The sequence below is a fragment of the Pyrus communis genome, chromosome 10 (genome assembly GCF_041283825.1).
Source record: "Pyrus communis isolate YQ-2024b chromosome 10, ASM4128382v1, whole genome shotgun sequence".
In the NCBI taxonomy this organism is placed as follows: domain Eukaryota; kingdom Viridiplantae; phylum Streptophyta; class Magnoliopsida; order Rosales; family Rosaceae; genus Pyrus; species Pyrus communis.
In genome coordinates this window covers 882836-893629 of record NC_142574.1, presented here as the reverse complement: position 1 = coordinate 893629, position 10794 = coordinate 882836, and the positions used below count along the sequence as shown (strand labels likewise).

General features: G+C 37.9%; 1 protein-coding gene across 6 annotated transcripts; it reads left to right on the top strand.

Annotated features, from left to right (window-relative positions):
• The first annotated feature begins 2226 nt into the window (after positions 1-2226).
• LOC137727742 (transcriptional corepressor SEUSS) lies at positions 2227-10444 on the top strand. 6 transcript variants are annotated; one of them, XM_068466555.2, is made up of 10 exons: positions 2227-2624; positions 3101-4528; positions 4607-4726; positions 4958-5006; positions 5176-5390; positions 5470-5538; positions 6253-6350; positions 6915-7008; positions 7611-7680; positions 9278-10444. In XM_068466555.2, exons 2-10 carry the CDS (start codon positions 3449-3451, stop codon positions 10222-10224), a joined length of 2742 nt encoding a protein of 913 aa, XP_068322656.2. In that variant the 5' UTR covers positions 2227-2624; positions 3101-3448; the 3' UTR covers positions 10225-10444. The 6 variants fall into 6 exon arrangements, with proteins under 6 accessions (XP_068322656.2, XP_068322659.2, XP_068322658.2 ...); XM_068466558.2 differs by having other exon boundaries at positions 3060-4528; XM_068466557.2 differs by having other exon boundaries at positions 3044-4528.
• The last annotated feature ends 350 nt before the right edge of the window (positions 10445-10794 follow it).

The window sequence follows — 10794 nt, the reverse complement described above, 5'->3', positions numbered from 1 at the left end:
GCCTTAGCCCGCTTAACCTTAAACCCTAAAACCCTTACTTTGGGCAAGGCCTGATAGAACCTAAACCCAAAACCCTACGAACCCAGGCCTTTGGGTTGTGCAAGATTAGGTATTCAGCCCAAAGAACCTAAGCCCAGAAACCTTTTAGGCCCAAGCCCAAACCCAGTCCAACCCAGAAGCCTAGTTGTGCGTGGGTGGCGAATGGGTGCCTACAGGTGCCAATGCATGGATCACATGCACCACCGTCCGCGGCGGCGCCGACAACTTTTCCAGCTACCCACGGCGGCGCGTGAGTGTGCGTGGGACGGTCGTGGAGGGTACCCCGAGGTTCCACTTTATGTGTTTTCGACGTCCTGAATTCGTTTATGACGTCCGTTTTCTGAAATTCAATCATTTGAGTATAGTTTTATTAATTGGACCCTTTATGTGCTTAGGTGCGATTATTGGCGGCAATTTTGTCTTTCCTATTTCGGACGGCTCTTCAACGACGGAGTATCTGTGAGTGGACCCCTTCCAAAATGCATGTTTTATTAGTAAAAATGCATACATGAAAAACATGATTTAATGGTTACGTTTTATGAAACGTTTTATAAGTAAATTGGATTTACATTATATGATTATCATGCTTTACTAAGAATATTTTGGAATACCATACTTTATCGAAACTTATGTTCTTTGTAGTATATATGATGGATGACTATATACTATTTATGAACATGTTTTTACACTTCTTTGTAGTATATATGACAGATAACTATATGCTATGAAGATGATTTTGAGATATATGTACCTATATTTGGAAAGATTATATTCAATGGTTTTGTGCGTATCTAGTGGTCACTGTTCTGCCTATGGGTGATGATACTTATATTTCCTTTGAGTGAGCGTGTGTAGGGTATTGTTCTGTGCGTATGGGAGATGATACTTATATTACCTTCGGGTGGGCGTGTGTAAGGCATTGTTCTGTGCGTATGAGAGATGATACTTATATTGCCTTCGGGCGGGTGTGTGTAGGGTACTGTTATGTGCATATGGGCGATACTGATACCACTAGTTGGCACATTATATACAAGATATGTTTTAGGAAAGGTTTTATAGCATGCTAGGGTTTTCGGATAAAACTATTACATATTATGATATTGAGTTTTCATAAAACTTTGGGGGTTAATATGTTGATAACTGTTTCAGTATTATATATATATATATATATCAGCTTGGTCCACTCATGTTTGTTTTGCACGCCCTGAGGACATAGGAACGAGGCTTACGATTCACGCTACGAGGCATTCCTCTACCAGTGATATCATGCCTTCATCTTTGCTGTGACATCATTGTAATAACACCTTTCGTTGTATTCTGAATTAGATGTATGCTCTGAACATGTCATGCACTATCACTATCTTTATCATTATTGGCAATTGAATATTAGTATATTATTTTATGTTGTTCGAATGGAATTTATACGCATGATTTACATGTTCTCAGCATATGCATTCATTAAATGACTTGCATCACCCTCGGGTTTCAGCCAGCACGTGGCCATCCCGATGTCCCTCAAACATCGAGATTGGGGCGTGTTAGTATTTGAACATATGTCATTTCTTTTTCTTCAATTTTTGTTATGATAACATTCGAAAAGAATTTGGTATTATATGGTAAAAAATAAATTCATTTGCAACATCTTGTTTAGCAACATAATAGAATGGAAAACCGTCCTCACTCTTCAACTTTTTTGGGGACTCTTTTTCGTGAAGCCTCTAAAGATATCTTTCGGGGATTGCAACGGTCCTCAAGACTAAGGTTTAGGGTTTATGACTAAGGATTTTCCATGAAAGAAGAATCGCTTTGTATTTTTAACGTGTTTGTAATTATAAGATTGTGATATTCTTTTGACATATGTAATTTTTTAAATTTAAAAAAGCACGTTTCAAGTGAGTTTGTTGTATGTACATTTTTTTATTATTTTTAATACTTCTATGGAGGACAAAAATTTGAATTCTCATTTTAATTTTGACTAGGCTTATCAAAAAAAAAAAAAAAACCGACTGGGAACGAACAACTAATTTTATTAAACAATTAGAGTCGGGCAACTTCGTAAATAAGGCAGCAAGAGTGTCGTTCAATAATTAATACACGATGTAATGGATCATGATGAGATGTATGTGATGATGCATGCATGTATGTGTGTATATATACATACATAGGCATAGCATAACATAAGAATGTAGGAGAGTAGAGGAGAGTGGTAGAATAACATTTGACTTGGTTTCAGAAGAGAGAGAAGAGGAAGAGAGAAGAAGAAAGAGAAAAGGGTAAAGAATGAAGAAAATTCAATCGAATCGAATACAATTTTGACGTCCGCAAGGACACACTCTCTCTCCCCCTCCTCTCTCTCTACAACTCTCTAATCTCCCTCTCTAAAGCTAAAACAGCCGAAGGACAGGACTTGCGCTCGGAGCCAACGCACACTGTGAGAAAACCCTAAAAGAGAACAAAATCCCAACTCAATATTGAAGCCAACTCAGTGAATAATCAAATTACTGGGTTTTATGCAGTAGAATCTTTGTGGGTTTTGGAAAGTCTCTCTCTTTCCTTGTATCCCTCACTGTTCGAAGCTCTACTGGGTGAGTACTATATATTATTTCTTGTATGTGTTCTTTTTGTTTATTTTGTGATTTTCATTTACTATTTGAAGTTCTTTGATCGTTGATTTGGGAAAATTTTGGTCCGATCGATGTTGTTTTAGTATATGCATTGGCAATTTTATTACTATTACTGGTTTAGTTTTGCAAAGTTTGGAAAATCTTTAGATTGTTTGTGGGATTTTGGGTGTGTAATTTGGTTTCACTTGTGTTAGGGTATAATCTTTATTGGGTTGTGTCCAAATTTTGTTCAATTTTGTGGCTTTTTGTTCAATCCGTGAATTGTGGTGATTTAGTTCATTTCAGGTTTTTGATTGGTGTTGTTTTTGGTTGATAGAGTGACAAGTTTTCAGATTTCTACTCTGGTTTTGGGCAGAGAGTTTGATTTGTTTGTTATTTAGCTTTTTTTGCTCAAAGGCTGGGGTTATGGTGGATCTGAAAGTTCGTGTAATAAACAGAGATTCATGCGGAAGCAGGTCGGAGACTGCTCTCTTGGTGAAGATAGCGTGATTGTAGAATGTTCAGAATCAGAGCTTGTTCATTGGTATTTGGTTTCTTTGTTGTTTGGCCTGTGTTTGGTAAAACTGAACACGACGTTCGCAGACACAATGCTTACCCTTTTCTGTTGGTGCACAATAAAGACTCTGCAGCCTATGGCCTTGGATGTAGGGGTATAATGCTTTCAGAATTGAGCTCCATCCCCGAGATTTTGCGTCTTGTTATGTAATCTAGGTTTGTGGAATTCATGTTGTTTTAGATAGATTTAGTACTTTCACCTAGTATTTCTAGATTGTGATTTTGAAAACATGGTACCTTCGGGGTCGTCCACTCCAATTGGTGGTGCCCAGTCTGTTTCGCCTTCACTTTTGCGTTCGAATTCTGGAATGTTGGGAGGTCAAGGTTCCCCGTCAGCTTTTCCCTCACTTGCCTCACCACGTACTCAATACGGTAGTATGAATATGCTTGGCAATGTAGCCAATGTGTCTTCTCTCCTTAGTCAGTCATATGGAAATGGAATTTCAAATCCGGGCCTCTCTGGTCCTGGTAGCAGCCAACGCGGAGTTATGGATACTGGTGCTGAATCGGATCCACTTTCTGGTGTTGGCAATGGAATGGGTTTCAGTGCACCTTCTTCATCATATGGTGCATCAAACATGGCTAATCCTGGTACGTCTGGGCAAGGGCAAGGGCAACAATTTTCAAACCCTTCTGGTAACCAACTGTTGACAGAACAACAGCAGCAGCAACTTGAAACACAGAATTTCCAGCATGGTCAGCAGCCAATGCAACAGTTCTCTTCCCCTCACAGTACGCAGCAGCAGCAACACCAATTTCAGGCTATTCGAGGAGGCTTAGCTGGTGTTGGGTCGGTAAAGTTAGAGCCCCAATTGACAAATGATCAACATGGACAGCAGCAGCAGTTGCAGTCTTTAAGGAGCCTTGGTTCAGTGAAAATGGAACCACAGCAACTTCAAACAATGAGGAGCTTGCCACCTGTAAAATTGGAACCCCAACATTCCGATCAGCCATTGTTTTTGCATCAACAGCAGCAACAACAACAGCAACAACAACAAATCCTCCACATGTCAAGGCAGTCTTCTCAGAATGCTGCTGCCCAGATGAACATTATGCATCAGCAGAGATTATTGCAGTTACAACAACACCATCAACAGCAACATAACCAGCAACAGCAACAACACCAGCAACACCAGCAACACCAGCAGCAGCAATTCTTGAAAGCAATGCCTCAGCAGCGCCCCCAATTACAGCAGCAGTTTCCACAGCAGAATCTGCCCATGAGATCTCCTGCAAAACCAGTATATGAGCCTGGAATGTGTGCTCAGCGTTTGACACATTATATGTATCAGCAACAACATAGGCCTGAAGTAAGATACCTACATGCCTAATTTGTTAAGTCTTTGGATGATTGTTATGGTTAATGAAGATGCCTACTTTTTATATAGGACAACAACATTGAGTTCTGGAGAAAATTTGTTGCTGAATATTTTGTACCCCATGCGAAGAAGAAGTGGTGTGTTTCTATGTATGGAACTGGCCGACAAACAACTGGCGTTTTTCCTCAGGTCTGTATCTAGGATACCGTAATATGGTGAACCCCATCTATGTTGGCATCTGTACTAGTAAATGAGATTAATTGCAGAATATATACAGCATGGGTATTGGTATCCACATCTTTTTTGAGGTCACTTTATTCCTCAATGTCATGGTAGCTATTACATTATTTGAAATACATTTTCGGTTGGTGTTACGTGAATCTTGAGCTATTTGACAATCATGAGTGCCATATTTTGCAGGATGTATGGCACTGTGAAATATGCAATCGCAAGCCTGGGCGTGGCTTTGGTACGTTATACTTTCTCTTTTGGAGACTTATCCTTTTGTGCCCATCAATGTCATATCTTAGAGTCTTTGGATAGATGCCAGTGTTAATTTTGATGCTCTATGTAGGTGCTTTGTTCATGTTCTTTTCTCTTTTGCGACTGGTATCTGATATTTCTGATCAAATTTTCAGAAGCGACCGTTGAGGTTCTTCCCCGGCTTTTTAAAATCAAGTATGAAAGTGGTACTTTGGAGGAGCTTCTTTATGTTGATATGCCGCGTGAGTATCATAATTCATCTGGCCAGATTGTGTTGGACTATGCTAAAGCGATACAAGAAAGTGTTTTTGAGCAACTTCGTGTTGTTCGGGATGGTCAACTTCGGATAGTATTCTCTCCAGATCTGAAGGTTGGACAAAAAACTGTTTTCATGTCTCCATTTACCTTGCTTCACCCAGTTTTTATCAACTGTCTGTGTCTTTTGGCAGATATGCTCTTGGGAATTTTGTGCAAGGCGCCATGAAGAGCTTATCCCTCGAAGATTACTGATACCTCAGGTTACTTATCAAATTTCTTCTTGTGATGGGTGCCTTTCTCCATTATTGTTATGAATATAACTTATTTTTCCTTTCTATGGGAACATTTCAAAACAAAGAATATAATTTACTGATTTGTTTAGAACCCTTGTTCAGTCGTTGACAACTGGACACTTAAATGATTGAACGCTATTAGGTGATGGGTTATTCTGTGCTCGAAATTAAGTTCTAGGAACAGGGTTAAGTAATCAAATTGATTTTTTTACTGATTGTTTTACCCTTATGCTTTCATGACAAGGGGGTTTCTGTTCTCTTTGTGTCGCAAATTGAAAAACTTCAAATTCATCTTTTCAAACCTCTTTTTGTGCAAGAATATGTACATTGTTTGGATGAAATAGGACTTAATTGTATGGAAAATATTGAGAAATATCAAATCCTAAACTTATTATTGTTCCACCAGTTGTTCAAGGAGCAACTGTATTTGTGAGTAAAGATTTCACTGTATATATTAAATATTTAGTAATTTTATATAATAACTAGTGGTTTTAGTAAATGATTTATAAATATGAGATTCAGGTCGGAGTGGTCTGGCTTATATGTTTTGGACATAAATCCCGATTTTACCAAACTAGCTCAATTCTTGACATTCTCTATCTGTTGTTTGTGATGCTAATTTGAGTATATGTACCAGTCATATGGTACTTTGCATATCTAATGTTTACTTGCCTTATGCAGGTTAGTCAGCTTGGTGCTGCAGCTCAAAAATACCAGGCTGCTACTCAAAATGCATCATCCAACATATCTCTTCCAGAGATACAAAGTAATTGTAATATGTAGGTTCTTAAATCTCTTTCTCATTTTTGTTAATATTTGAGTTTATTTTTTTATTTTTTGCCTGACAATGTTTGAGCTTTCAAGTGGTGTGTTTTTTGTATAGAGATTTGGCTAATAATTGATGTTGATGGCTTGTTTCTGATGGGTGAATGTTGAATTGTCCTTATGCCGGTTTCTGCTCTGTATCTCTCTGTTTATCAGTTCGTGTTCCGTACACACACTTATTCATATGTATAGTCTAGTGGAGTCATCAGCAGGCAATGCTTTTCTTGAAGATGAATGCTGCACATTGCCCTCATCTATTTTTTTATTAATGCCACAAAGTTGTATGTTCTTTATTACTTGTATCAGGACTTTTCCAGAAAAATGAAACTTGTATCAGGAGAGACACTACAAAAGATATTTAATTTTGCAATTACATTGTGCTTTCATCATTTAGATCTTAATGATACTATGAGCCTATGTGGGATTTGTCTTTTTCAGTTTAAAGTGTCTAAACAAATAGATGGTGGGTTTGGAATTTATGATATTTGTTTAATTCTTATTGTGTAATGTTTGTTTAGGTTTGTATCGTCAGCTCGACAGTTGGCAAAAACCTTGGAAGTGCCATTAGTAAATGATTTAGGTTATACAAAGCGATATGTGAGGTGTCTTCAGGTAATTTCTTAATCACTGCAGAGTTTATGTATCATCTTTGGCTTTGAGATGCGCTTCTATTTTGCATATAGTGCTGCAGTATTTGTTTGTATTTTACAGCCATTCCTTTGTGCACCAAATCTACTCAGTGTTCATTGTATCTGCCTTGGGATCATACTCCTGATATAAATTGTATATGTTAAATGTATCCTCCTATAACACCCGAAATACAGTTTCATATATTTACATTGGACACGTGAAGGGGAAAATTGATTTTTTGACTTATTACAACCGTGAATTTCTCATCCAGTTTATCTTTTTTCTAGATAAGCTATGTCGGGCTGTGTTTATTCATGGTTTTCTGTTCCAAGATTCTAATAGTGAAGTGATGGATTTCTACTTATTTGTTTTGCTAGAAATGCCTTTGTTTCAAAACAAATTTCTTACCAATATTTTGTCTTCTTCCTCATGAAGTGTAATATAATATCATATATTTCAAACAAATTATGTTCATAAGTTAGGGTCCTGTTTCAGTGAACCATGTAACTGAGGTTGCTTGTAGCCTGATTGACCATTTTGTTTTGTTTTTCTTTTTAATATATCTTTTTTGGGTTGCAATGCAGATATCAGAAGTAGTTAATAGTATGAAAGACTTGATTGATTACAGCCGAGAGACGGGGACTGGACCTATGGGTAAGTTTGATTTTTCTATGTTAACTAAATTACTAATGATGGTACAAATTTCTGATTTTTTCTTCTTCTATTCATTCGTTACTTTATAGAGATATGATAGGGTTTAGAACTATTTATTTGTCACATAATAAGACTTAAAGAGTTAACTATTTGTTCAAAAAAAAAAAAGAGCTACCTTATGACTTTTAGAACTCAAATATAAATTTCTTAAGAAGAACAAATTAGCCTGCAGTGGAGTAGATTTGGGGGATGTAGCTTTGCAGTAACTGAGTGGAAGAAGAGTATGAGAACTACTGACCTGGTGCCTAGAAGCGATAGGCAGATTGGGATAAATCTGCTTATATTTGGTTGTGTGTTGGGTTTGAAGTCTTGGGTTTTAAGAAACAAGGGTTTAGTGTACGTAAATTTATTTAAACTTGAAAAGATTGTTGAATCTGGACAGGTAAAATTTGTGGAAACCGAGAAGAATGCTTGCTGGACATTAAAGTATAGACTCAATTAAAGAGCAATTGTAGTCCTAGATTACTCGTAACTTGAACTTCAAAACCATAGAGGAATTTTTCTCTCATTGCCCACAAGTCAAGATTTTTTATTTTCTGAACGTAAAAAATTATAAGCTATCTAGCGTGCGATCTTCTCTTTGTTGTTTTCTTCAGCAATATGTATTCATAAAATGTATAATCTGCTTAGGTCATGAGGCTTTAAAACAATACACAATTTCTAATAATAGCAGAAGGTTCAAAAAGGATAGGAGAAAGTAAAGCACGAAAGCAAGAAATACATAAAAGTTTATTGCTGAAATATGCTATAAAAAGCTGGCAACTGTAAGAGCTATAGAATGAGGAAAGAATGTCCTGGTGAGTAACAATGATTTGAGAGCAAAAAGAAGACAGAGTTATCTTTGTGCGAGTGAATGAGGCTGCTGCTATTACCAAGCTTCTACAAGATATATATATATATATATATATATATATTTGCACCTAGAATTGATTTTCCGTGTGCTTTTCTCAGATTCTTTTGAAGAGATTCTCAAATGCTTCAAACCCCATATGAATGTTCGGAATTGTAGAATAAGAAAAGGAGCTAAAGAGTTCGAATGTAATTGGCTCCCTTGCAACTCTAAAATCTAGATGAAAACTGCCTGAACTAGTTCTCATAAAAGCATAAAATCCGGTTTGGTTCAATCAGGATCCAGATGGTCCCTTGTCATTTAACAATTCAGACCAAGACGTAAACTTGATTCTTTAATTGTTAGCTCTAGGATGGTGGTTGTGATAGTGATTGGGGCAATTGCTTTTTTCTTATGTGTTTTCCATAATCATCTTATAAAATTTGTTTGCATACACCTAGATTATGCTCAGGTTTTTTTTAAAGTTATTGCACTTGTGTTGTGACCCCTAAAAGTATTTCTTTGCACTATTTCATGATATCATGGCAGTTTGAAGCATTATATTGTGGTCCACTTGGTAGTTACAATCCATTATAGTCGTATAAGTCATTACTCTAGGCTTGATACTTACAATTCATTATACTTTAGCAGCTTCTTTATGGTATAGTTTGGGTCCACATGTAGTTCATTGCTATTGTTTTCTTTCAGAGAGCTTGGCCAAGTTTCCTCGAAGGACGAGTGCTTCGTCTGGCTTTCACAGTCAAGCACAGCAGTCCGAGGAGCAAATGCAGCAGCAACAACAACAACAAACGATCGGCCAGAATTCAAACGGAGATCCAGGCTCTGTCCAGGCCGCCGCTACACAAATTGCTGTCAGTAATGGTATTGCGAGTGTAAATAATGCTCCAAACACAGCATCCACATCTACCTCTGCAAGCACCATTGTTGGGCTCCTCCATCAGAATTCAATGAATTCCAGACAGCAAAGTTCTATGAATAACACAAACAGTCCCTATGGAGGAAGTTCTGTTCAGATTCCATCCCCTGTTTCTGCTAGTGCAATCCCGCAGGCGCAACCAAACCCTTCTCCATTCCAGTCACCAACACCCTCATCAAATAATCCTTCACAAATATCTCATGGTGCCATGACAGCTGCCAATCACATGAGTACAGCAAATTCACCAGCAAATATATCCGTGCAACACCCAACCCTATCTGGCGAGGCTGATCCAAGTGATTCCCAGAGCTCTGTCCACAAATTTGTACACGAAATGATGATGTCCAACCAACTTAACGGCCCAGGCAGTATGGTCGGTGCTGGTTCTTTGGGAAACGATGTGAAAAACATGAATGGGATTTTGTCAACAAGCAACAACATAGGATTGAACGGCATGACTAACAATAGCTCAGGCATTGGGGGTGCTGGATTTGGGAGTATGGGTGGCGGACTTGGTCAGCAGCCTGCCATGGCGAATGGAATAAGAGCAGCAATGGGAAATAATTCTGTTATGAATGGAAGGGTCGGAATGGCATCAATGGCTCGAGAACAAAGTATGCATCATCAACAACAGGATCTGGGGAACCAGTTACTTAGTGGGCTTGGAGCGGTGAACGGCTTTAATAATCTTCAATTTGATTGGAAACATTCTCCTTGAAAGGCTCTGTTGATCATGTTGATGGCTCGTTTCACCGTTTCTTGATTTAGCTGCTTGCGCAGCGTGAGAAACGGCAGGAGTTGCCTCTGGCACCGTGGAAGATGGCAGTGCTGGGATGAATTGAAATACTTGACAGGGCTTTCGCTCCCACTTTGTACTAATCTGTTATTTATATATAAAAGAAGAAAATTTGGTGGTTGGTTGTGGCTGAAGAGGCTCATTTTCTTGTGGTTTTTAAATGTATTTCATTTTTTTTCGTTTCGAAATCTCATCATAGTGGTATACGACGCTTCGTTTTTTCCTAGTAACAACTTTTTTCCCTTTGAGTAGAGATGTCAAAGAGTGCAAATGGTTTCTACTTAGGCTGTTGATCGTTTCTTCCAATCCTAAAATTGTATTTCTGACCTATTCGTTGGGCATGTATTTTTGTTATTTCCCAATTTCAGTTACGGTTTCAGTTCTACATCTCAAACGTCATTAGTTACCAAGTGTATTTTTAGGCTTCTCTTCGATTTGATCACATGCAAGTTCGTTGGTTGAACTGCTTTGAGTGATACTAGAGAAACTAAA

Excerpts from the sequence above, each read along its gene's own strand:
- LOC137727742 (XM_068466555.2), top strand. The coding sequence starts at position 3,449 with ATGGTACCTTCGGGGTCGTCCACTCCAATTGGTGGTGCCCAGTCTGTT. Across the intron at positions 4,529-4,606 it reads AGCAACAACATAGGCCTGAA|GACAACAACATTGAGTTCTG; the intron begins GTAAGATACCTA and ends CTTTTTATATAG. Across the intron at positions 7,009-7,610 it reads GATATGTGAGGTGTCTTCAG|ATATCAGAAGTAGTTAATAG; the intron begins GTAATTTCTTAA and ends GTTGCAATGCAG.